At 36.8% G+C, this 27,231-nt stretch overlaps 1 protein-coding gene across 3 annotated transcripts in view; it reads left to right on the top strand.

Moving 5' to 3' along the window:
• The window catches only part of pard3bb (par-3 family cell polarity regulator beta b), a 303,484-nt gene that overhangs the window by 59,689 nt on the left and 216,564 nt on the right, over positions 1-27,231 (top strand). For all 3 annotated transcript variants that reach the window (XM_056755104.1, XM_056755105.1, XM_056755103.1), the window contains exon 5: positions 13,450-13,529. In XM_056755104.1, coding sequence (XP_056611082.1) covers positions 13,450-13,529 — 80 coding nt within the window. The remainder of the gene's footprint in view (positions 1-13,449; positions 13,530-27,231) is intronic.

The raw sequence follows: 27,231 nt of genomic DNA, 5'->3' as shown, positions 1-27,231 counted from the left end.
GCCTAAAAATGAGAAAATGAACAAGATGAATTTGACCGATAGCATTGTTCATGTCTTAAAAGAATTTTTTTTTTTTAGATTTTTTGATAATATTGTTATTGTAAATTATTTTGGCCACGATTGCCTATGCTTGTAGTGAAAACATTCTGACAGCCCAAATTTGCTTTTTACCATTTTAATATACATTTTTGCAATACTTTTGGAAATTTGAACACAATGCCAGTTCAATTTTTAAAAAGTGTTATATATTTAAGAAAATGTTATAGTTTAACCAAAAACAAAAGAAAACAGCATTGCTTTCCCATGACTATAAGACTCCAAAGGTCTCTAAAACAGACAAATAGATGACTAAATAAATTAAAATAAAAACTGAATCTAAAAGCTTGACAGCCATCACTGTTTGCGTTGTATAAAAGGAAATCTCAAACGTTTGAGATGAGGATTTCTAAATGATGACATCATCGGCTGTTATGTGTAACTCAATTTCTACAAGGCAATAAATACAGCTGCTAACATGTGTCAACTCTACCCTCCTATACTGCAGCTTTTTATTTATTGCTTTAATGGCACATCTTCTGTATCAAAGTAATTCTGTTGTATTACTGCAGACATTGCTGCATTTGCTTCATATCTGTTTTATCAGTAACAAGATGTGAACTTTTTTTCCATGAAGGTTTGTGTGTGTGGATACGTTCACAGTTAAACATTCAACACATTGGTTATTTGGCAGCCATATGCTTGAGTTAAAGCCCAGAGACTTTAAGTGAAAGACTTTAATTAGTTTGTCACACTGGAGCAGTCTGTAGACAGTTCTCATCACTCACGCTTCTCACTTTTAACATTAAGTTTGAGAAACGTTAAAATTGCTCAGCATTTTTCAGCGGGAAGTAGTTGAGATGTGAAAATTGGAAATGTTTCTCATTTTGAGAGGAGGTGACATTGTTGAATAATTGTAAGCGGAGTCCACAGCTTATGTGCAAAACTGGCCAGATGGAAAGAAAGTCGGACTGTTTATGAATCGTCCTTCTGAACTGGTTCAATTTAACCAGTCTGCAAAGATATTTTGTATATCACTTCAATTGCGCAAGTAAAAATGTGAGATGAGTGATTGTTAGGAATCAAACAAAGCTAAATTGGATGTATTTGTGTTATAATTTACTGTACAAGTATGTGACTGAGATGTTGACTGAGATGTTCAAAGGGATAGTTCATCCAAAAATATAATTCTGTCATCATTTATTCAGCCTCATGTCGTTCAGAACACAAAAGAAGATACAGTATGTTGAGAAATGTCTCAATGGTTTTGTGTTCATACAAAGGAATTGTTTGGTTACCTACGTTGTTCAAAACATCTTTTGTGTTCTGCAGAAATATGAAAGTCAAATAGATCTGAAATGACAAGAGGGTGAGTAAATAATGACTTTTTCCCTTCCACTTATTATTATTTAATAGATTTAATGAAATAAATGTAAAAGAAGCTCTAGCGCCCCCTTGAGAACTGGAGTCGAGTATGCTTAATTGGACTCTCGGTTTTGTTCTTAATATTTCAAGTTTTGAGACAGATGGCTCAATACTTGTGAAGTTCTCTAGGTTTTTCTTCACTGACACTTTCTCTAACCTCAGGATCTCTTTGTTGGTCTTGGATTGTGGGTAACATGTCCCTTAGGAGCTGCTGTTGTAAATAATCTCTGCTGTTCTCAACCTTTTCCGATCAGCTGCAGGTCTTTCTCTTCCATCCTGACCTTGCTTAAGTGCCGACACTGATGGGCAGTGTAAACATCTCGGCAGCGATCTTCTGACTAATCCAAACCAGGCCGAGTGGCGGCCGAGTGTCAAAAGCAGCATTTGTCATGCTGTCAGGCGTGAGATGGGCCAGGGGCGAGACAGCAAGCGAGGAGAAGAAGCCGGCATGCTATGGAAAGAATCAGGACAGCATGAAAGAAAAAGACAGCGGGAGAGAGCGATTGTGATTTAAGACTAGTTCGGTGAAGGAGAGAGGAAGTAGATGCTTTACCTCAGTGCTCTTTTTTTCCACTGCCGGGCATCTGGCAAGTGTCACCTGAGGCCTTGTGGTTAAAATCATCGCTCAGTCTGCGTGACGAACCCTGGCAGAGGGGTTATCTCAAACAGAGACAAACCTGTGCACTTTTATCACGTCTGACATGTTTATGAATTGTAACGTGACATAACTGTAAACTCCCGTCGGTCCTGGTGCTGTATGATAATGTGCAGAAATCTTGTTCTCTTAAACCTGTTGTCAGCTACACTTTAAGTGCACACAAAACATTGTCTTCAAACCAAATACCAAAATAGATATGTACTTAGAAGATAATTGAATGTAGCTTTATAGGCCAGAGGTCTTCTAGACTAGTCAGATAGCGTTTAAAGCGATAGTTCAAGCAAATATTAAGATTCTGTCATCATTTATTCACCCTCATGTCATTCCAAACCTTTATGACTGTCTTTCTTCTAAAGAACACAGAAGAAGATATGTTGAATAACGTTGTTGTCCAAACAGCATCGAACCATATTGACTTCCATTATATAGACACAAAACCACCAAGACATTTCTCAAATTATCTTCTTTTGTGTTCTGAAGAAGAAAGTCATTTACAGGTCTTAAATAACATGAGGGGGAATATTGTTGAAAATAATAAATGCAGCATTTTGTCTGAGTTAAGAGCACATTGACTTCTTTGTTTCATTGACCTTTTTGTCATTTTTGTGAACAAGCACAAGAATGCATAAAAGTTGCTTTCTGACTAAAGAGGCAGAAGATAAAAATGAAATACCCATATTAAAGTTGTTGTAGTTCATGAACTCTTTTTATTACAGAGATACGCTCAAAATCTCCAGAGTCCGTTCTGAAAAGACTATCTAAGAATCAGAAGTGAAGACGGCTAATGAGCACAAAACCTTCAGAATAGCACAATGTCATATTATATTTGCAAAAATACAGATCACATTGAGTGGATTATTGTAACCCATAATTAGGGGTGGGCGGAATGACCAAAAATCTATTTCCTGGAATGAGTAATTTTATTTCACAGGAACAATCTCCCATTATAATTCTGTATGTTATATCTCATTTTCTTAGATTTATTTAATTTATTTATTTATTTCAGAGCATATGAATGCTCACCATAGATAAAATGTAGGCAAGTTAAGAAAATTTACTTTAGATTTATTATCAATTGTATTACACTACTCGTTAGAATGCTTGACTCTGATTGGCCAGTCGCGACATTTGCAGGTTGTTATTCCAAGATAACAACCTCTTAAACTCACATGTTACCCTGATGCAGCTAATACATTTTACAGGTTTTTTGACTATTTAAATATAAATATGTTTTTTAATAACATATATGACATATTTACAAATGACTGAACCGAATTGCCTGCTCATGACATTTGAACGTGGTTAATAACATTAATACTGAAAGTAAACGGCTTTTCCTAACGGAAAGCTGCGATCTATAAAAAAATCTTTGAAATTTCACATTTCATGTCCAGTTATAAACCAGCGTTCATGCTTTTTCATCATAACTCCCAACTTGCAGCGTGCCGATTTTACCACGCCTACTTATTTCAATTCCTCGAACACGGAATAGAAAAATCTCATACAGTTGACATTTTATGCTGTGGTAATGGCACATTCCGTCATTCTGCTGAGCCCTACCCACAATGCAATATATTTGATTTGATCTTTCATTATCAAGTGCGACTTTCTAAAGGGTGATGTCTTTTTTGACGGAACCAAGACGACTTTTTTCATTTTAATAAAAATCTTTCATTTATTTCCAATAAAAAGATTTCACTGCCTTTTTTGCAAAGTGATGAGATCATTAAAATCCTTGCTGCATAACTCATTTTTGTACATTATTTTACTATAAAAAAATATTAACTTGAATACAATGTGTACTGCACAATATTCAGTACTGCTCCAGAAGTTTTCTATTCCCAACGCAGCCCTTAAGTGCCATTAAGAATGAAATGCAACAAAATGTAATAAAATATTTCATTAAAGTTCCTTAAATGATTAAATCAGAATGGACTGGTGTAATTGGGCTTTTTTGTGAAAGAGTGATTTGATTGGCACTGTGATTGTGTCTCGATCATCAAATGAAGTGATTTCAGTGATACAGAGTGTGAGAGCGTAGTGAAGTGATGCTGATGCAAGTGCCAGCAATAGTGTCAGTGTAACTCAAGATAAATGCCACTATTTCATCTTTTTCTGTAAGGTGAACGTGTTAAAAGAAGAACCAGGTTGTTTAAACACTGCTGAATGTGTTTTTTCTGATATGTCTTTTTACTTTAACCAGACCTTTTATTCAAAACACAGAGGAAACTCTCTTCTTTACTGTGTGTTTGTACACAGCTCTCTCTGTTCACTCCATTTACTGCTAAAACATATTTTGAACAATGAGATTGAAAGGAACATTGATTTTTTTTCATCAATAGCTCCAGATTTAAGTGCATCCAGGGTGTTCTTTTAATCAGGATCAATACTTGACCCTACAAATATTTTTGACATATGTCTATATATTTTCTTTGGGTTTGGTTAGACCCAAGGGGTTTGAAATCCAAAGGTCAGATCTCTTTTCTAGTGTCGCTTAAGCATTTTACTTTGTCTTCAACAGTCTGTTTGCTGTTTTACTATGTCCTCATACACAGGAATATTCAGATTTGAATCGTAGTTTTGTCATGAAGTCCATTGACATTTGGTAATTTTGTAACATTTAGTTAATTTCTAATCATTATGACAAAAATCAGCTTATAAAGTTTTTCCATAATTTCTAAAACAACAAATTTGAGTTGATGACATGCACAGAGGAAAACATAAAGATATCTTAGAATATTGGCTGTAATCGATGTAAATGATATGCTTTATTGCCTGTAGTTCTCTTGTTTTGGTATACATGACCGCAAGAGAGGAGGACAGAGATGGCTCATCTTAAAGTGTCAGATAGATAAAGATAGAGACATACAGCGATGAGCAATGACCCACAGTTCTGCAGTTTTAGACCACCTAGCGCCTAACGTCTCCCTACTCCCTGGTTACACGTCTCCATCTGCCCGATCCCAGAGTGTAAATCTACACTCATCTCCTGGCCGACACGCCATCCGTTACACCCTCCTTTAATGGCCTCCGGCTCTCATCCGACCAGCGGGAATAAGGGCATCGCCATCTGAAGCAAAGTAAGACTGAGAAATAAGCTCAGGCTGCCAGATCAGTCAACACTGGAGTCTAACGCACATCCATTGAAGCCATCATGTAAGGCTAATCGCTCATGACTGAGAGTGATGGATGTTGAGGAGTTATGGGAAGGAAGGCCAGTCTTTTTAATTGTGCTTCAGGTGTTCACACGTGTTCACACGTGTTCCTTGTCATCGTGGGACGTAGCTGCTTAATTCTGATGGTTAATGGAGGTGTGCGACACTGTTTAATATGATTCATGGAACGGCACTTAACTCGAACTGCTTTCAGATCTGAAACAATGAGAAGCAGAGTTCTCCAGATGGCTTACGGTGGGCTGTTGAACAGTAGACACATTTTAGTAGAGACCTTTTTGGGTATATGTTTAGAGCTCAGCAGTTTGGATCTTTTTCAGATTTTTTTTAAGAGCTACTGGTCTCTTTAGGTTATATAATTAAATATAATAATAAAAAAAGAAACCATGCAAATTCAGTTCAGTTAAAATTTATTTATGTGGTACTTTTTGGTAATGTTGCATTATTGCATAGCATCTTTATATTCATTTTATGTATTAAAGGTCCAATGTGTCATTTTTTTGGAGGATCTATTGACAGAATTTCAACATAATATACTGTATTAAGCCATTACATAATGAAATGTTTTTATTACCTTAGAATGAGCATTTTCTGTCTACATACACCGAGGGTCCCCTTGAATGGAATTCGCCATGTTGTTTCTACAGTAGCCCTAAAGGGACAAACTGCTCTACAGAACGCGTTTTGTAATTGCATCATCTCCTTCAGCAAAGGAGCGAAGACGTGACAACATCTTTGTCCTGTGTCCACCACCGTAGTGCTTCGAAAGGGAGGGGTGGAGTGAGCTGTTCGTTATAATTCGCAACTTCACCACTAGATGGAGCAACATTTAATTCGCTGGACCTTTAATGCAGGTTATAGAGATAGAAGAAGAAAAGAAACAGGAAATATGAAATTTAGATTTCAAATTGCAGTTTTGGGACAAAAAATGATTTATTGTGCAGCTCAATCTGATATGCAGATATATTTGAATGCATCTAAATATATTCTAAAAGACATTTACATACGGACATATGGAGTGAAAAGGGGAATAATACCATGAAACTGCAACGATGATGATTCTTGGTTGACCACGTTACAGTAGAAAACACCTGAGGGGCGTTTGATTTGAGAGAGGAGAGAGTCAAGTTGTAGTCTCTCTCTCTCTCTTTCTGCTTTTTGCACACTTATAATGAGTAGAACTCAGGATGACTGTTTCATAATGCTAACAAAACCCTCTACAGCTAAAGTTTAGCTTCTTTTCACACATTCTTTGGGGGACTGCCATCTGAATTGAATACCTGCTTGACAGGGAACTTTACTCTCGTTAAAAGAGAAGAAAAAGAATCAGACAATACAAAAAGCCACATAAGAACAAAGATTGTATTGCACAACATAGCAGTGATCAATTTCTGCTAATAGCAGCATTTAAATGATCAGTTAGCTTAATAATAGAGAACATTTCATCAAATCAAATTGTTCAAAACACCTAAGCGTGTATTGGTCTTTTTTGTTGAACATTATGAATTGGATGGTTGCTGTGTTCCAGCAGTGATAAAATACACTATAATAACAGAACAAGAAGGACCTGAACAATTATGGGAGTATTGGGACAAACACATTTTAGGTAGTGCTACATTTGGCATAGTTGTGGTGTTAACATGGCTTGTGAATGAAAAATAGCTTTGGCTGTTTTATATTTTTATTTATATTAATGTGTTTCTTAACCTTTGTGTCTCAAAGGACCTCTATTGCCATAATATTCAAAGGACCCCCTTCCGAATTGTGATTTGTCCTTCTTATCCTGTACTGACCTCAACGTCTTCAAATTATTTTATTAACAGAAACTAAATCAATGTATTTAATGTCAAGACATAAATATATTATTTAGGCATTTATGGATTGTATGTATTAGACAGAAAATGAATAAATAAATGTATTGGATGCTGAATTTGTTGCTGCAGAAATCTCTTATCGCCTTGCTCAACTAGCCTATAGCTTTTACAAGCAAATATAACTAAATGGAATAATTCGATCTCTCAAAACTGAATTTGCGTACAAACATTTTTGCAGAGCAGTGTTCATACTTTAATACCAGCTATTACATTAATTATCAGTTATAACAAAAATGATTGTGTTTTTATATGGGTGCATCTGTATTCAGCATTACATGAATCATGTTCAGCATCTGTGCTTAACACAATGTCCTCTCTTTCTGTTCACGTTTAACTTGTTTATTTGTATTCATAGCCATGAGCTGTTATATTAGGGTCCTTGTGCAGCATTATAAAGGCATGGTCCACTGTTGGGCCGTTTGTTAAATCTAATTGAGTGAATGAAGAGGAGCTTCACATTGGCGGTCTATGAACAGCGGGGGGTCTGGAGGGGGCCAGAGAGTGGACTGTATCTCCTTATTGTCCCATTGTACTTCATGGGGAAAGGAAGGCCGAGGGGTAACACTGGGGGGCATTTAGCCTATACTTCCATACGAAGTGGAAAGTGAGGGAACAGCTGGAAGCATTGAGCTTAAGGGCCGAGAGGCCTAGAGATAATAGAGGAATATGTTTCTTCCCCCCTTTTGTAGAAGAAAATGTTTTTTATTTCTGGTTCTTCATTTATTACGGAATGATTGAACCAACCTTTTACCCTCCATTTTATGTAGACATAACTTGTGTTTGAGTATTCGTGCTGCAGACAAAAGCACCTTAAACCGCATCATGTTAAGAATAGGTGTGGTTTACTTTATTACCTGGCCACCGCTCACATCACATCACAGTTTGCAGCTCAGATTTGGATTTAGATTTTTTCATTTTTTGTTGTTTATTCATGTGATCCTAGACTTCTATATTGAAATAACTCAGAAAATACGCATACAACCTGTGTTTTTGAAACTTTGTTTGTGTGACTTCCATGTAGATTCCCATGTGAAACACCCTTGGGATCACACGTAAGTGATCCTTCGGATGTAAAATGTTCTTTATGGAACCATTAAGGCAAGCCTTGTAATGTCAAATGATTCAAAATCTGCTAATGATTTTATGTAAAAATCATATACTGTAAATCATGTAAAAAGGTATTTTTTGCAATATTGTTTTTATACATTTTCTATCAACAACAAAGCCAGACGAGATTACTAATATAAAACATGACTAGATGAAATTCAAATGACACAGAGAGGGACAAAAATCAGAACACAAACAGAATATAACAGATTTGTTACAATCCTTTACTTCCGTTGTCGTGCAAATGTTGAGGAGATTAGAAATATTAGGAGACTTTTTCAAGATTTAAAACAGAGACCATCAAAGAAAGCCATTTCTGAAAACATGGAGGAACCGTTTGCTTTCCAGCCCCTTAATGTAATTCTCTTGGCCGACCAACATTTCCGGCATTATTACCAACTGTAAATAATAAGGAAAGGAGAAAACTGATCCAGAATAGCCAAAGATGGCCAATTCCATTTCTGGAGAAATTCTGGAAGTCTGATCATGTGCTTCTGCATACCAAAGGAAAATATTGTACCAGTCACTCTGAAGGTTTGCACAGAACCAAAAATAATGAGATAATGTTTCCTCTACACCCAACCATCGATCACCAATAGGAGACACAGTTGGATAAATCTTATGGAGTTTGGTTTTGGGATAATGGAGCCCGTGTACAATTTTAAATTGAATTAATTGGAGTCTTGAATTGATAGAACAGCTGTGTTTTCTCTCCAAGATTTCTGACCTAAGGTCAACAGGTAGGTTAATACCAGCCTCTTTTTCACAAGCAACCCTAATGTGATCACAAGATGTTTTTAACTGCACAGAGAACAGGGAGACAAATTGTGTAACCAGATGCCTAGAGTCTGGTGCTTGTCGTACTAGGTTATAGAAACCAGACTCCTCCTGCTGAATCCTATAATCAGAGAAAGCCTGTTGAACATAATGTCGAATCTGCAAGTAGTGAAAAAGTGAGAATGAGAAAGATTGAATATTCTAAAATGCTGCTAAAAAAAGAGAAATGGCCATCTGTGTACAAATCATTTAATTTAGTAAGACCCTTATTGTTCCATGTTTGAAAGGTTTTGACTGATGGGAGAATAAAGGGATGGTTGCACAATACCAAAAGATTTCTTCATCAGTTTCAGTATCCTAAAAGAGCTATGCACTACAACATTTCTAGTAATGTTCTTTATTAAAGGAACATTCAAATTGGATAATAGTAATGCAAGGAGAAAGCTCTTTTTTAGAGAATGCCTATCCAGCTAGGAATGTCTACCGCACTCTTATCAAAGCCATTTGTGAGCCATAGTTCCAATTCATCAGAGCTCTTACATTTGCTGTTCAAAAATAGTGTTGGAAAACTGGCTTGGCCAAACCACCCAACTCTTTAGGTTTTTCTAAATGAGCCTTAGAGATACACTGTATTTTAAATCCCCAAATGAAGGAAAATATAATCGAATCCAGAATTTTAAAGAAAGATTTTGTAAGGTAAATAGGTAAATTCTGGGATAAATATAAAAACCTAGGAAAGGCCACCATTTTGATAGCATTAGTTTGGCCAATTAGTGATAATCCCAAGACCCTCCATTTGTCAGTGTTAGATTTAAAACTCTTTATTGCAGCCATAAAATTAAGTTTAAATATGTCTTTTGGATCTACATGAATAACCAGTCCTAGATAAGTGAAGTGACTGCGCACAATTTTAAGGAGAGGGACTCTCCTTCCTAAAAATGATTAGGAAATTACTGCCAAGAGAGATAAAGATGCTTTTCTTCCAGTTAATTCAATACCAAGAGAAAGAGCCAAAAATATTGATCAAATCCGTTAATGGGGGAAAAGCGTCAACAGCATCTTTTAAAAATAAAAGCAAATCATCGGCATATAATGAGTCTCATCTCTACACATCCGACTGTGATGCTTCTAATCGCAGAGCAGTGCCGGATGTTTATAGCCAACGGCTTCAAGGCCAGATTAAATAATAGGGGACTAAGAAGGTACGCCTGCCTGGTCCCACGGTAATATATTCTGATCTCTCCAAATTGGTAAGCATTGCAATTTTTTTTTCCTGAAAGCATAGGCACAAAGTGTTTTACCTAATTTGTCTAGCACTGAATATAAATATCGCCATTCAATCTGATCAAAGCCCAAATCTAACGTTTGATGAGGAGAATCTACCCAAAGTGAAACCAGTCTGATCTGGATGAATTAATGAATGCATGTGTTTACTTAAAACGGGCGGCCAACACTTAGGCAACAATCTTCTGATCACAATTGAGCGAACTTAACGGTCTATGATTAGAGGGATCCGTGCCATCTCTATCTTTTTTCAATAACAAACAAACGTTTGCCTCATAAGCGAATCTGGGAACAATTTGTTCTTGAAGGGATGATTTGCCATTCTTAGCAGTAACAGGGCTATTATGTGTGCATACGTTTTATAAAATTCAATACAGAACCCGTCAGGACCTGAAGCTTAACAATTTGGAGAAGACTTTATAGCCTTGAAAATTTCATCTATAGTGGACTCTTACTCTACATAAAAGCTCCACTCTGGCAGTTTCACTAAGATTTCGACTGTCAATCGTATCAAGGGAATCCGTAATATCTGCATTCATGCCCATTACATTTTGAAGTAAAAAGATTTTTATGAAATTCCTGAAAACAAGCGAAAACAAGTTAATTTCCTTCGGGTTGGTTTCCAGTGCAAAAGAGGCTGATTTAATCTGAGAAAATTGCTTTTTTGGCCTGCATACTTCTTAGCTGACCGCAGAGTAACCTTTCAGTCTTGTCACCCATCTCATACTGTTTACTTTTTATTTTAAGAAGTGTATTTCTGACCTCACATAAAATATTATTGTATTCATATTTCAGTTTTAGGACGGCATTAAGATCAGACTGAGATTTGAATAGCCTACAGTATATGCCTTCTACATGGCGTCACCTTTATTATTGAATTCCAAAAATTGCTTTATGTGAAGAGAAACGTATGAATGAAATAGTTTTTATAGCAACAACCCAGGGTTCAAACGCCAAAAGTAGTTTGATTAAGATAACGCGCGCTGTAACACCATAGTAAGTGGACTATGATCAGATAATATTATTGTACTTGGTCTGTATCACATTTGGAATAAGCTTAGTCATTAAGAAAAAAATCTATTCTGGTATATGTTTTGTGCCCAGGAGGAAGAAAAAGAGTAATCTAGCGTGTTGCAATCTCCAAAGTCAACTAAATTCAAAGAATTACATAAGTGATTTAAGAAACTTACTGACTGAGTGTAAAATATTAGAGGTCTGAGTGTATGAGCGGTCTAAATAAGCATCAAGATAGCAGTTAAAATCGCATACAATTATTATATTTGTAGAACTGTGGTCAGGAAATAAAAATGCAACACCCCTAGCCTTCAAAGGAAAAATAAGACTGAAATACTTGTGAGTTCCAGTTATATCCAAGGCCTATCTGTTCAATCTGGCTTATGTTGGTCTCTTGTAGAAAACTTATATCAGCCGCAAGTGACTTAAGGTCTGCAAATACTTTGTGTCTTTTTACCTGGTTTCCAATACCTCTAACATTCCAAGGTGTGAAAGGAACATTTGTCCCTCCAACAGATCTATATGCATCAATGCTAGATGTATATTGCATGTACACAGACATCATTGACAGGTGTGGATGATATTCAAATTATTTGGGATTTGAGTTTTGTTACCCATAGACTGACTTGACTTGAAAATCAAGTTTTTTTTACGTTGAAGCAGTGGTTTCCATTATTACCCATTATATCTTTTTCTAAATACAGTACCATACAAAAGTTTGGAAACGCTTTTGAAAACTGAATTTTAGATGGATAGTGCCTAGAGGGCGGAATTGCATTTTGAGAATTTAACTGAAGATTATGAGGGCAAACAAATTTTAAAAAGAGAATGACTATAATAATAAGCTATTTACAATAAATGCTTCAATATTTCATGAAAAAAAGGGGAATTGTGAATTAGAATTTATGCAAATTCTAGTCAAAATGTGGCTACTTTGAATATGCTTAAATAAAACAGTGTTTATTTGTTTTATATGATTTTAGTCACAACATCATTCCCAAAGTTACAATTGTCATACTCCATAGTTAAAATATTATAATTCTATAAAGTGGAATAAATCTGAATAAAGAATGATTGGTACTGAACATATATTCATATATAAATGTTGGCATACATATACAGTACATATATATATACAGATTCATCTCCTCAGACAGATCTGTATTCTTGAGCCCTGACAGCTCAGGCCCACATGCGCAGTTAAAGGCGTTTTATACTATTGATGGAAGCCAACAAGTCTGAAAAAGCCGAACGGGAAGGGAGAAAAGCAGCCGACTGGAATGTACAAAGCGTTGTGTCAAAGCTTCTGACACGGAGACAGCCGCTGTTTGCTTGCAGGAAAAGAACAAAATATTCCCTTAAAGCCTCTTGAAACGCTGTCAGATTTCTGCCCTCCTCTCTCACACAAGGTGCTTGACGGGCCTGTGCTCCAGTGAAGTGTGAATAAGTGAGATGTAAACTGTGTTTAACTCTGGGTTCAAACTCTCAGCTTCTGCTGCAGAGCTGGAGAAACAGATCTCATAACAATACAACACACGCACCAGTCCAGTCACGAAACACACTAGGTCAATTATTCAAGCACGGAATGACATTTGTAATTTAACCTACGTAATGTGAAGGATTTCTGGAAGAAACAGATTTTGAATGTTATATAGTGATTTCCCCCCTGGAGGAGTCGAAAGAACCGTGTTCATCACAGTGTTGCTTTATTTTATATCACCAGCTAAATCACCTCAGATATATTATGAATATGCTATAAATTGGCCGGACCTAGTGGGAACAGATTTCATCTATTGGCTCTTGATTGGATCATGGATATTAAGCTGTGATATTGGTTAATATTATCTCACCGTTTCAGGGACAGAAAAGTAGATTTAGATGATGATGATTTTTTCCAAAGAAAGTACTGTTGAATCTTGTACAATCTAGATATATTAATTAAGATTCAATTTTGATGTTAAATTTTGTAATATGCAACTATTATCATTAAGGTTGTAATTCTTAAATGGTGATGAGAAAGGAGATGCAGGGGTTACATGTGTAGTTTGTGTGTCTGCTTTTCTAATACCCCTCCTCTGATCAGTAAGTGTGTGTGTTTCAGGTACTCCTTTGTTGGTACGGAGCAGCAGTGAGTCTGCCCTGGCACCCCCTCAGATGGAGGATCTGAACAGCAGAACCATGGTAAAATCACACATTGCAAGTCTTTAGGTCTATGATCGTCAGAAGTGCTGTTCTTAGATCCATTTTCTACTCTTCATGTCATTTCGTGTGGATTGAATAATTGTTTATTTAAATCACCTTCTTTTCATTAATCAATATTATAAAACGGTCAGTTCTGGTCCTTGATTCTGATTGGCTGAGTTCTAAGCCGTTATAAAACACCCCGATATATAACGACTGACCGCATTACATAGCCTAAATATAATTTATTTACGTTATTTTTTTAAACCTTGCTACGCATATGGATTAACTTTTTTATAAAAGCAATAAGCCCCGCGAAGCAGTGGGTCATAGTGCATATATATAACACCCTTAGCCGTTATAAAATGCAATGTAACCCACTGCCTCTTGGGGCTTATTGCTTTATTATATCAATACAAGTGTGTAATTTATGTCTCCGTAGCAACTAAATGCCATTGCAAAATTATTTAAATCATTTTTGAACGGGTCCTCCATTGGTCTGACAAACAGATTCAGCCCCAAATTCACATCATTGCTTTGTGTTGCGGTGTCGGACTGATTGGGGTGCTCAGACAAACTGTGCAATGTTAACCATATTCAGAGAATCAACACACGGTCTTCTACATAGTTACACTAGTACATGAGAATATCTTGGCTATGAAAATATATATATCTCACATGCGTCCTCAAATTTGTATTTGGTAGAAAACACACTTTACCAAAGAGTTCTAATTTCATTGCAAATTTTTTGTGAGAAGTATTTTTTGTAGCTGAAGGTTCTTTCTATTAAGCCTTCTGAAGTAAAACCAGCACCGAATCATCGATCCACTATTTTGTTTTCTTTCATAACCGATCTTTGTTGCATTTTCATTCATTTGCTCATTTTTCTTCTCCCTCTATAAAATGGCCATCTAAAATAGTCACAATGTTCAGATGAAATGGAATATGAACAGAGCGGTAGCTCTACAGTGTGTTGAATGCATTTATAGAGCTTTATCGAGTTGAAGTACAGCCATTTGTTTCTCTCTTACGTGCTGGCTCTCCCCCCTCTCGGTCTGCTTAATGGACTGTCTCGCTCTCCCCCCGCCTTGCTTAATGGACTGGCTCAGAATAGATGGAGTTTTTTATGATTACAACTCTGCTCATTCAGAGCCTTTTATTGGAGCACCGTGGACTGCTTTAATGCACTTCACCTTTTTCTCTTCTCTCTCGCTCTGTATTGTATTGTTTTGTATTTCTTTTTTGTTGCTGTTTTCCCAGCTTTTCCCTTTTTTAATCTCTGTGTTTTACCAAAGGTTTACTTTAATGTTCACTTAAAAAACTTCCCCTTTTCCCAGTATTCAATTTAATTAAAGTAAAATAAATGAATGAATTTAAATGTTTAATAACGCATAGAGATGTGTACAGTTTTGCATTTTCTGTCCATTTCTTTCGTGCTACTGTGGAAGTTTACCGTACATAACATCATAGCGCCATCATACACCCGGCGCAAGTGTTTTTGCTAGTTTCAGCCCGACGCAGTTCTCACTTTCCAGTCCTGCGCTGCGTTGTTTAAAAAGCAAATGCATTTGCGCTCATTTGTGCACCCATGGGTGTGTTGGTCTAAAAAAAGAGGTGTTTTCAGGCGCATTGTTGGCACGTTGCTATTTAGAGGAACTGAGAATATAATATGTAATAATATTTTTTATTTATTTAAAGAGCGCGTTAGGATTAAATGCGCCTCTGTGCAGGTCCACAATGCTTTCACTTTATTTATTACACAGAGGGAAGCACAGCAGCACACAAGCATGCCAAATATAAAAAATAAATGGAGTACAATGTAAAAGATGATTATTGTGGACATAAAGATAAAAATACAGCTTGTCCTGTAGATGCCTTTCCTCTCTGGAGAAGCGTCCAGTCTTTGCTCTTGCACGGCTTGTCCGCCGTGTAAATAGCGAATCCGCCATGGCGCCAGTACAACTGGCTATTAAAGGGAGAGTCTAATTGTTTACTGCACGTCACGCCCAAAAAACACCCATTACTTATTAAGAGAATCGAGACGACCCGTTTAGACCATGCGTCCGGGCACGCCAACTGTTTTCCCCTCGTTAAACTAGCAAAAGTGGATTTGGACACACCCAGAGTGCACTTGCGCCCTGCGCTTTAGACCATGCTCTCAGATCGTGAAAATAGGGCCCTTTGTAGTTATATTAATTTCTGTTAAGTTATTTCTGTGTACTTTTGGTCCTTTTCACGGTATATAGAATAAAAACAATAAAGAAAAATGTTTTACTTTTACATGATAATAATTATAATTGTAACAGCTATGACTATAAAAACATAATAACAATAACGACAATAATAGCATAACAAAACCAGTACAAATAATAATATTAATTATAATTGTAACAGCTATGACTATAAAACATAATAATAATAACAATATCAACAATAATAGCGTAACAAAACCAATACAAATAATAATATTAATGATTTAATTTTTTTAATTATTACCTTGTCAAAAATAAAATATTTTTTATAAATATTGTTTTTTACAATGTTGCATCGTTTCAAAGCTACTTTGCATGAAAATAACACAAACAAAAATACGTACAGAGTAGAATACCATACATTGCATGCCATTCCATAGCAATCCAGTTTACATAGAAATTACAGAAAATGTACAAGTGGCAGGATAATTCATTAGTGTTTTGTCTCCGTTTTACTTGTCTGAGTGATTCCAGGTCATATATATGATTTATAAGCTTTGTTCTTCATGGTTGTTATAAGCAGAGATCAGAGGGGAGGCATTCCTGCAGTATCAGGTGGCTCAAGTTGGTTCAAGATAATTTATGTGTCTGACGAAGAAGAGAAATGTTCCTTTTGTCTGCACACCCTCAGACGTGGCGGAAACCCTCGTATCATGGGCCTTTGTAGGACGACACCCGTCTTCAGTCAAGCACGTCCTGACAGGAACACCTTCAGTACCATGATGGATGAGCTTATCTTTCTTCTCCAGAGTCAGAGACCCCGAACATCTTACACACCCCTGTTGCCGGCCCTCCCTGATGGGGGTTAAGGAATCTCCCTCTCTTCCGCACAACAAGAGAATCCTCAAGAGCATATTGTGCTTTTATTCGCACGACTCTGTCAGTGTTCCGGAACGCTCCATAAACATTCCCAAACGGACACTCTTCCTCGCTGTGCAACCTGACTCCTGATCTTTGGCCCGGGTCTTAGTCCTCGAGACCTTTGTCGTCTTCCCTTTGTTGTTTTGTCAATCCTTCCTTAGATATTCATTACACATAAGGGCATTTTTTTGGCAGGCTTTCCATTTTTCCTAGGCATCCTGACACCTGTGGCCACCCCTGTTTCCCTTCCCTCTTCCCTCTTGCTTCCTTCATGTCTTCCCTCATCTCCTGTGTGTCATTTAGCAGCTGGTTGGCGACTCCTGTGTTTTCATAGTAGTTAAGAAGCTTTATTTTTCTTCAGAGCTTATAGCACCTGTGGTACATCAGAGATGGTGTTTTTTTTCTGCGTCTCTTTCCAACACACACAAACCCTCATAGACTTGTGCGAATATACACAAACACACACATACACACAGATAATAGGTTGTGCAGTGGAATATGGAAGATGTATTTGCGACAGATGGCGGGCTGCTGCATTTACTGTTTTGCTCTGTTTGCTCTTGTTTTGATGTGGGGAGGTGAATAGACCAGACTTTTGACTCATGGCATTAAGTCCAGCACATGCTTGCACAGCTTATTATGGCTAAGATACAGGAAGAGGCTGTCTGACTGATATCGATATGTATAACGCTAAACCATAGATTTGAATTTTATGCCGTTTAATTTTTTGTGTGTAGGCCATACCGCAGGAATAGATTTATATGATGGCACTGCAGTTTGTCTGAAAAGTTAAACAGCAAAATAGAAATAATAAAATAAACTCTAATCATGAGTGCTCATTTGCACCAAGAATGATGACTTTTACATTTACATTTAGTCATTTGGCAGACGCTTTTTATCCAAAGCGACTTTTACTATAAACTGTTTCAATGTGAAAACATAATCAAACGTTTCTGCGCATACACGTGTTTATGGACTGCCCTAAACTTCTAGTACACATTCATAAAAAAATAGAGTGCCTGTAGATTTTTTTGTGAACAAATAAAAGAAACCCAGAAGAACCGTTACTTGGCTAAACTTGTCTCTCCAATATTTTGAATTTAGACTCTAATACCAAGCTCAACCGCTAGATGTCAATGTACCGCACATTTTCATTAAATGCAAACAGACTACAGGACCCATTCAACAAATTGTTTATGTAATAAAATTAACATACAACCAAATTCAGTAAATCGTTTATTTAAGATAATTATTATACCAAAAAATAATCATATAAATGAATATTCATAAATTAAAAATATATAGTTTAGATAAGATAATACACTAGTGCGCGTCTGAAGAAATGGTCTATAATATTTTAAAATTGTTTTGTTTGTTTTGTTGAGTTAAAATTATGAAAACTAAAGGCCCATTTACACTAAGGATGATAACTAAATCTAAAGTTATGAAAATTGTACTATATTTTTAGAGTAGAGGAGTTCACACTACAACTATTTTATGGCACGATAACGCTGAGATAGCTTTTAGAGCATTTTGTTGAGCTGGCCATTGATAAACATAGACAGCCAATCAAAATCTATTAAATACAAAGCACTTATACATTTATAACAAGTAACTACAGGTCTTAATCATAACATAAATAAAGGTATTGTCTGTTATAATGTGGCAGTAATACAGTTACTGGTATTTACTGGTATTTTTATATAATAATTGTCATTAAAATTATTGTTTTGGTGTGAACACTAAGACAAAAGTGCTTTCCATCCCAACTATAACAACATTCATTTGATTATTTGCATGAGTAGATTCCATGCAAAGTCAATGCAAAGTCGCATAAAGATGTGAATTTTCACCAGGTGATGCAAATGACGTAAATTGGGCCACACGATTGCCACCAATGTACGTTATCCAATTTAATCTCATCCTCCGTGCAAGTCTAAAAATCCTGAGCGGGGAATTCTTATGTCAAGAGTTTATTGACACCTAGAGTTGGAGACATTCCCTGTCACACAATGTTTTTTATTTGCGCAAGTTTCTTAAAAGCAAATGATCCCACGAGTAATCTAGATGGCGCAATGCTTTGCTTCGCTTTTCTTAATAGCATAAACATTATCAATGTCTTGTCATGTTGATGCTAATATTGTCATTATTAAAGTGGTCCATTCTTATATTTAGAGTTGTGAATATTAATGTGTAATTTTTTTTATGAATGATTAAAGTGAGGCAGAAATTCGTTCTGCTTGTTTTTCATAAAGGCCAGATGAGCACATCAGATCATCACACGGTCATTGAAGAAACTGCAGGCAATTGGTCTGAAACCAAGAGTCGTGATGGTGAAAGATGAAGTCGAGGTCAGAATTGAGGGAAAACACTGGAAAGGACTGGGGACTTTTTGCTTAGTAAGACATCTCTGCACTCGGGGGTTTCGAGAGGCCGTATCCCATCCTGTTGTTTAACGCTCTTTCATGTGGTTTAGTAAGACAGCCAAGGCTAATACGAAACCATCTGGATAGAGCACATTTTAAACACAGCTGAATAACCTTCACTCAAATCCTGTTGTAAAAGCCACTAGAATTCAATGTAGTCGATGACATCAAAGCTAGTCTACTCTGTGGTTTGGTGCCATTTGCAGATGGTGATTTTAGCCATCTCTTGCTGTTTTCAATATACAAGGAAATGGACTGTGGCGTATAGTCTGAGACTTACTACTTCAAAGTATACCTCATTCATTTGTAGGTCAATATTTTCCAAAATGGGATTTTTCCATTTCTGTTTAATATGGATCACAAACCATCCAGCTTCGTTTTTTGATCTAAATTTAGAAAATCATACTTCTTAATATTAAATCTGAACTCCAGGGGACGCAGATAACAGATTAGATTTGAAACCTTGGAAACCATCACTTGCGCTCGGAGGTATTAGTCATGGGAGAATGAGATTCCAGTGAGGTATATTTGTCCTCTGTGCTCCTGTCTATTTTTGTGCCTTCTGAATGTTTATGCCCCTTAAGAAGCAATTATGTATTGGGTTTGTTTTTACCTGTGCTGGTTGTTATGTTAGTGGTCCGACATGAACCTGGGGACCTCACCCTGTAGTCCCATTGGCCAGCTTTGTGACTTCAGGAGGGTCAGCTGACAGCACGTTTCTCTCCTCCAGGATTAGAGAGTTCTCTTGTTCATGTATAAACCCCTCGTGACATGAAAGAAGTCCAGTGTGCTCACTGGCCTGGACTGTAATTAATGAGCTGGGTAACTCTAAGGAATAGGTGTGTGCTAATAGGTTTCCATGTTACTTTTCTGCGTCTGTAAGAGTTTAATGATCAGTAATTAAATGAAACTGGATTTCTTAAATGTATATTAGATCATAATGTGTATGTATATTGTTGCTAAATGTCTTAATTGAAAATGTTGTCACATTTATTTATTGCATACTTGTAGCATAGAGTGAACCGTTAAAGGATAGTTCACTCCAAAAATGTTTTTGTAAACGTTTATTCCTAATGTTGTGAAAAAACGGTATCTTCTGTGAGATATTTTGAGAAATGTCTCTGTGGTTTTGCACAGATACCACTGGAAGTCAATAGGGGTCAGTGTTGTTTGGTTACTGATGTTCTTTGAAAGATCTTTGAAGAACATTCTTCAAAATATCTTCTTTTGTGTTGTGCAGAAAAAAGAAAGCCATACAGGTTTGAATGACATGAGAACCATGCTTTTTATGTTTTGCAGGTTGAGGCATCAGCATAGTACTACAAAACATGGTTACTGTTGTTTGACTACAAATAAAATCTAAAACAATTATGTAATTTTTGTGTAGTTCACGCAAACACTCCTCATTTGCTCATCCGCATATCATTTCATACCTGTATGACTTTCTTTCTTCTGCAGAACACAAAAGAAGATATTTTGAAGAATGTTGATAACCGAACAAAGGCAGTACCCATTCAGTTGCATTAGTTTTACATCTATACACAGAAGGGAACGGTTACTGCTGTTGTTCAGATACCATCATTCTTCAAAATATCTTTTGTGTTCTGCAGAAGAAAGAAAGTCAAAATGGTTTGAAAAGTGTGCATCACAACTCCATCAAATCCTTTCTTATTGTAATACACCATCTCTCCCCACCTGTATCAACAGATTTGCGGTGGAGGTTCAGCTGTCTCGGGCCTGGTCTAGAATGTCAGGTTACTGTGCATGACCGGCAGTGTTGAACCCTTCACATCTCGACTCTTCTTTCACTGCGTTACACTAAGATGGGGAATTATAGCTGTATTAGTTTCAGGTTAATCTCAGCCGTGAAATTTAATGTGTGATGTCACTGCAATGGTAGTTATGGACCACAGGTGACATTCTGACCTCAGCTCCAGTTTCCTTGGATCTCTGTACAAGGCATGACAATGGTCACATGAGCACAAAATACAAAGAGGTCAGTGCAGGGGATTTTATATCATGTATGAGTCATTTATATATTGCGTACAGTAGTTGATTTCCTGGATATATTTAAACGATTTTGTATAATATAGTGAATTCATTGTCCTGAAGGTAATACGTGATAAATCACTCAAAAATAAAGATTCAGACATCCTCATTCATTCAAACGGTATGTTACTCTTTGTTTTGTGAATTACAAAAGATATTTTGAAGTATGTCTCTGGTTTTGTGTCCATACAATGAAAGTCAATCGGGCCCAGTGTTGTTTTGGTTACTAACCCTCTTCAAAATATCTTTGGTGTTCTGCAGAATAAAGAAAGTCATACAGGTTTGTAATGACATGAGAGCATTTTTTCACATTTTTGAGTGAACTGTCCCTTTCAGATAAGTTATAATATAAATGGCTTCAATTCTGATTAAAAAGTATATGCAACAATATATATGTCATACCTCAAAGCTGTGCATCTGCAAGTTTTGGCTCACTGCATCTGTAGAATGTGTCTGAACAAAAATGAGTGTGCGTCTATGAAGTAGTTAAACAGAGCCCTTGTGCTGCACCTTGTGATACCGTGACCCCGTCCTGTCTGATTCGTCTCTGGTTGTCTGTAACTCTACAGTCTGCTGTGTGAACTCTCAAACACGCACGCACGAACACACACACGCACACACTCCGCTCTCTCATACTGATTTAAAATGACACTCAAAAAGGATACATGATCTCAAATTAAAATGGCTCTGCGTCTAATCCAGCAGCCTCTTATTCACAAACCCCCAATTAACATCAATCTCTCTCTCTCTCACTCTTTCTCGCACTCTTTCTCTCTTTTAGCCCATTGGGTGTAATTAAACTGGCACTTTTCATTGATGAAAGCTTATGTACAGCTGGAGGAGAGACGTGTTTGTGTGTGACAGAAGGAAAGAAAACCTGTCAAAGGAGCCAGTCAAAAAAATCGACAGAAACATGGCAGAAGACCAGTACAGTCATGATCCTACGCATCCGTTTTTTTCATAACTCAGTTTACAGCCACCGTGTTCATGTAAGTTAATAGCAGCCAGATTTGAGTCCACTGAACTTGACTTAAAGGTACAGTTCACTCAAAAAAAAATATATATAATTTTCTCATCCTCGTGTCATTGAAAACCTGTATCACTGTCTTCAAGAGCAGTTATGAAAACAAACGTGCAAAAATCAGCATCTTAATGATATCATAACACGTGACTCCCCAAAGTAAAACATCAATGCCATAATCAGTAACTTTGTCATTATAACATTATGTTTTTATGAAATACATGAATTATATATGTACGTAGAGGTAAATCGATCACACCTGAATTAAACGTTCAGAAGCAGCTAAGTTTCATAAAGCGAGAATCTATCTGTCTGTCTGTCTAATGTTAGTAATAATGTAGACCTAATTGACTATATTTAAATCAACTTTTGTTCCTCCTTATCTCTATAATCTCAATAAGAAGCTTTTTTATCATAGGGCCCAGTGGGTATTGTCATGTAAGTTAGTCTTTGTATTCAGTTGATAGGGATGTGCATTAATTTAATTCAGCAATAGGCTTCGGAGACCTTATTCCCGATGTGACGCAAATCAAATGAACAGATATTATATGGCCATTGTATTCGTTTCATTAGGCCATACCTACTTATACATGTGACAGCTCCTGGATGAATAAGAGGAAGAGGAAAAGAAATGCTCATTTCTGTGACACTCGAGTCAAAAGAGACTATTGACAGCCACAGGTGCAGTTAAAAGGGCTCTGCGGTGTGTGTGTGTGTGTGTGAGGGGGAGATGTAAACCTGTGAGCGTTTACAGATCACATGCTATGCAGGTTTTGTGTAAGACAAAAATACATTCTCACTGTTTAAAGTCAGTTATCTGCCCACTTTCTGTAGGTAATACTGCTCTCTATATAGGTGTCTACCTTACAAGGCAACATCTTAAGTGGAATGGAGGCTCATGTGAGTTTTGGAACGGTCTACATTGGCAGCAACTTTGATTTAAAATTGATTTCAGTTGTGTTTAGGTTTGCATATTGCTATGGTAACAACAAGATTTTCTCATTTGCACGTTTGGCAGACTCTTATATGAAGTGTTCAAGCTATGCGTTTTATCAGCATGTGCATTTCTTGGGAATCAAACCCATAATGTTGCTTGCATTATGGTGTGCCTTCTTCATAAAGTTAACACGCAGCACCGTTTATATGTTAATAGTCATATCATGCCATTTTAAACCACTGATCTATATAAATGACTGGATTGCTCATGATGTCATTACACTGAAGCTAGCCGCGCCACCATGTTGGAATTTCCAACAGGGAGTTATCAAACTTTAATGATAAAACACTAACTTACCAGTTGTCGTTTTATTACCTTAAGTCTAACATTACATTCTTACAACACAATGTCTTAAGCATGTTAACTCTTTCACCGCCATTGACGAGTTATCTCGTCATTTAAAAAAAAACTTTTGTTTGAAAGCAGAGACTCTGTTCTATCATTTGACATATTGTTTGTCCATTTATTCTTTACAAAAATGTAACTGTGAGCCATTAAAGTTGGGTGAAAATGTTAAAAAACGCTGGCGTAGGCTGGCAACTATTTTATAAAGAGGCTGGCGGCGAATAAGTTAATGGTTAATAATTTAAAGTCGGGAATTTTCACGTATTTTAAGATATAGAGTGATATACGTTTATTTCATTACAGTAGCGTACAGTGGCGTTGCTAGGGCCTTTTTAGGGGAGCTAAAGCCCCCCTAAAGTTCTAGCTCAGCCCCCCCTAAAATATTGTGTGTAATATAATCTGTACAAGAATTCAAGATCGCTTTATAGCCCCCTTTAAAACTCTTATTATGAAAACCTCGTTAACTATTTGTTAACGTTACCTTGAGCAAAATGAAAGCACTAAACACCAATGACGGCATACTTCCACGATAAAGATGATATTGTAGCGCACAGAAAGTGTCATTAATGATGATGTGCTATAGTTATAGAGAGTCGACGGTAGTTTTGACAGCTCTGTAAAGAGGACGGGCAGATAAGAGTTACTGTAATTCAGCCTGGTGCGGCAGTGTTATTCATTGTTCTGAGTTCTGAGGAAATAAAAGTGTACAGAAGCTCTATGTCGTTTTCAGACGCTTCAGTATTTTTATCATTAATTGAAAACATATTGTGGAAGTAATAGATGAACACGCAGTCATGCAGAGAGAGTGACAGCGCTAGTGCTAAACAGAATTTAGCAGATTGACCGATTAATGTGATATTGATTTGAATAACAATAACTTGTATTTATGCTTTTCTGCAAATTCTTTCTTAATTATTTATTTTAGTAATGTATACAATATGTGGTGATTAGAGTGTGGCTCTCTCTATATATGTCCTCATTGGAGGCTGAGCCCCCCTAATATTGAAAACCTAGAATCGCCCCTGGTAGCGTACATATAAGATCAACAGACTCACGAGACACCTCTACACATAACAAAAGTGCTTATTCTGAAATCGAAATCTAGATAAATACAGTCTGTATATGTTCTTTAAGTCATGAAGCTTTCTTTCTAAACTTTTAAACATGTGCCATTACAACAGTGCAATACACACATGTTTCTTGCTGAACATGTTGTGTGTATGTTTTTTTTTTTTAACAATCAACATTTAGCCGAACATTATATTATATATTATTTATGCCGAAGTATTGCTTCATTAAATTTGAATATGAGTCACAAATCTGCATCCTTTTTTGCCACCTCAGATCAAGTTCAGGTAGGCATTCAGACCTCTAAATGGTACATGAAGGGTAGCTCACTGGCTTCTGGGCGGTTTTATCTTTTTGACCTACCATTCTTCTTCATGGTCTCTCACACGTCTCCACTTCTCTCTTCCTCCCTGCCAGACGCGTGTGCTCAGCGTGTTCCTCCTCCTGGCTGCAAGCGCACGGCGTGTCAGTAATAAGCGAGTGTGTCTGAGAAATGACAGGGTTAGAGCTCACTAATGCACTCAGAGTTGCGCCCTTCCATACTGCAAACCCACCAGAAAGAGACGGACAGAGAAAAGAGAGAGTCCACACCACTCTCTACCTGATTGAGGTAATAGGCCTGTGTAATTGTTCAAATTGTCACTTGCCCTTTCCAGCAGAAGTAAGTGGTCGGAAAAGAGCGAAACGGCCCTCGGCTTTGCCCTCGCCTCCCACTGAGGAGCACAGGCTGATATTTTAAACTCAAAAGAAAAATACTCTTCCCTCTCTAAAGACAAAAGAAGCGGTGAACTAGCCCACTTTAAAGGATCTTAAAAGCCTATTTGGTGGGTGGGAGTGATCCAGAGTTTCTTTTCGAGCTTTTACAGGCCATTATTTTAAGTGATTTTGAGATGTTATTAGTTTTGACATATTTTTCTGTCCGGGATAATTATTTCTGTCGTATTTCAGCATTGAGGTGGTCATCTTTAACTAATGAGAGTTTAATCGCCATCGAATCTCCACTACATTAATTCAGACAGAAAGCCACAGTTTGCCTTCTTACTTTTCAAAACCACTATCTGGGCGATTCCAGCATTATGGATTGTGTCGTTTTAGGTCAAAATATGATTAACACATTGTCAGAGAATGTATTTATTACTCATAAATTGAATCCTCTGTTTATATTGTATGATGGAGTCCTGATATCAGAGAAATATCTGTCTATGGATGTGTTTATTGTTTTAGGAGAGAAAAATGCATTAGTCATGGATGTGATAGAAATGGAGGCACATTTTTGAGATGCAACATACTTTGAAGGATTTCTGTGACTTAAAATGCGCAACTCCGATGCAAAAATACCCAACAAATTGAGAAGGGTTGTGTCTTTATAGAATAAAACATAGTAACCATATTTTAATTTTCATGTGGCTATTTATGAGGATGCTTATGGATGTGACAATTCACTTACCTCTCCATGTGTCTATGGAAATCTATGTTTTTAGGCAAAAAAGTGCTTTAAAAACTTTGAGAGACTTTACGTTGGTATTTAAACCACCAAATTTTGACATCTGATCATCACTGTGGTGAAAATCATGGTAAATACATGATTTTTTCATCTAAAAGTTGACATTGGCATTGAATTACCAATCTATAAATGAGATGTATATACTTGTGTAAAGCCATATGGTGGCAGCTGTTATACATCTATATTTCACGGCTCATTGGAAAGCTTGATTCTGATTGGCCAGTTGCGGCATTTGTAGGTTTGTCATTCCCGTACAAAAACCTTTCAAAAATGATTTTGACAGTTTTTTTTACAAATTAAACATAATTATATATTTTAATACCATGTTTGACATTGTATTTAGAAAAGATTAAACCAAATTGCCTGTTCGTGATGTTTGAATGTCGTTTTTTACCTTAAAACTGAAAGTGAACGGCTTTTCCTTGCGGAACGTCTGCATTTGGTAAAAGTGAGCTATATAATATTTCAAATTCATGGAGGTTTTTTTTCTCAAGTGGCAAGTAGCCGTGTAATAAGTGGGAAAATGTACAAGCAGCCGGGTGTTATCACAAAATAATCACACTGTTGGGGCTGCGAAAACAATCGGCTGCCTGTACATTATCCCTTACTTATTACACGGCTCATTGGAATGCTTGATTCTGATTGGCCAGAAGCGACATTTGCAAGTTCGTTATTCCCAGATAACAACCTCTCAAAACTAATAACACACGGCAACCCGGATGCAGCAAATCATTTTGATAGGTATTTTTGACAAATTAATTATAACTATGTCTTTTTATAGCACAGACGACATTATATTTAAAAATGATTAAACCAAATTGCCTGTTGACATTTGAATGTCGTATCTTACCTTAATACCGGAAGTAAGCGGCTTTTCCACGCGGAAGGTCTGCATTCGGAAAAAAAATGCTAATAAAATATTTCAAATTCACATTTCATGTCCAGTTTTTTTCTCATGTGACAAGTAGTCGTGTAATAAGCAGGATAATGTACAAGCAGCCGGCTGTTATCCCCGAAGCGGAGGGTCTTGTATCACACTGAAGGGGATTATTCCTGTGATAACAACCGACTGCCTGTACTTTATCCCGTAGACAGCTTCTTTGTTACATTATAGCACTGATTTGTTTGCATATTGATGACAAGATTGGAGCACAGCTATGGAGTATGGGTAAACTGGAC

Source organism: Triplophysa dalaica, chromosome 8 (genome assembly GCF_015846415.1).
Source record: "Triplophysa dalaica isolate WHDGS20190420 chromosome 8, ASM1584641v1, whole genome shotgun sequence".
NCBI classification, from domain to species: Eukaryota; Metazoa; Chordata; class Actinopteri; order Cypriniformes; family Nemacheilidae; genus Triplophysa; species Triplophysa dalaica.
The sequence above is the reverse complement of the archived record's forward strand: the minus strand, read 5'-3'. Positions and strand labels throughout refer to the sequence as shown.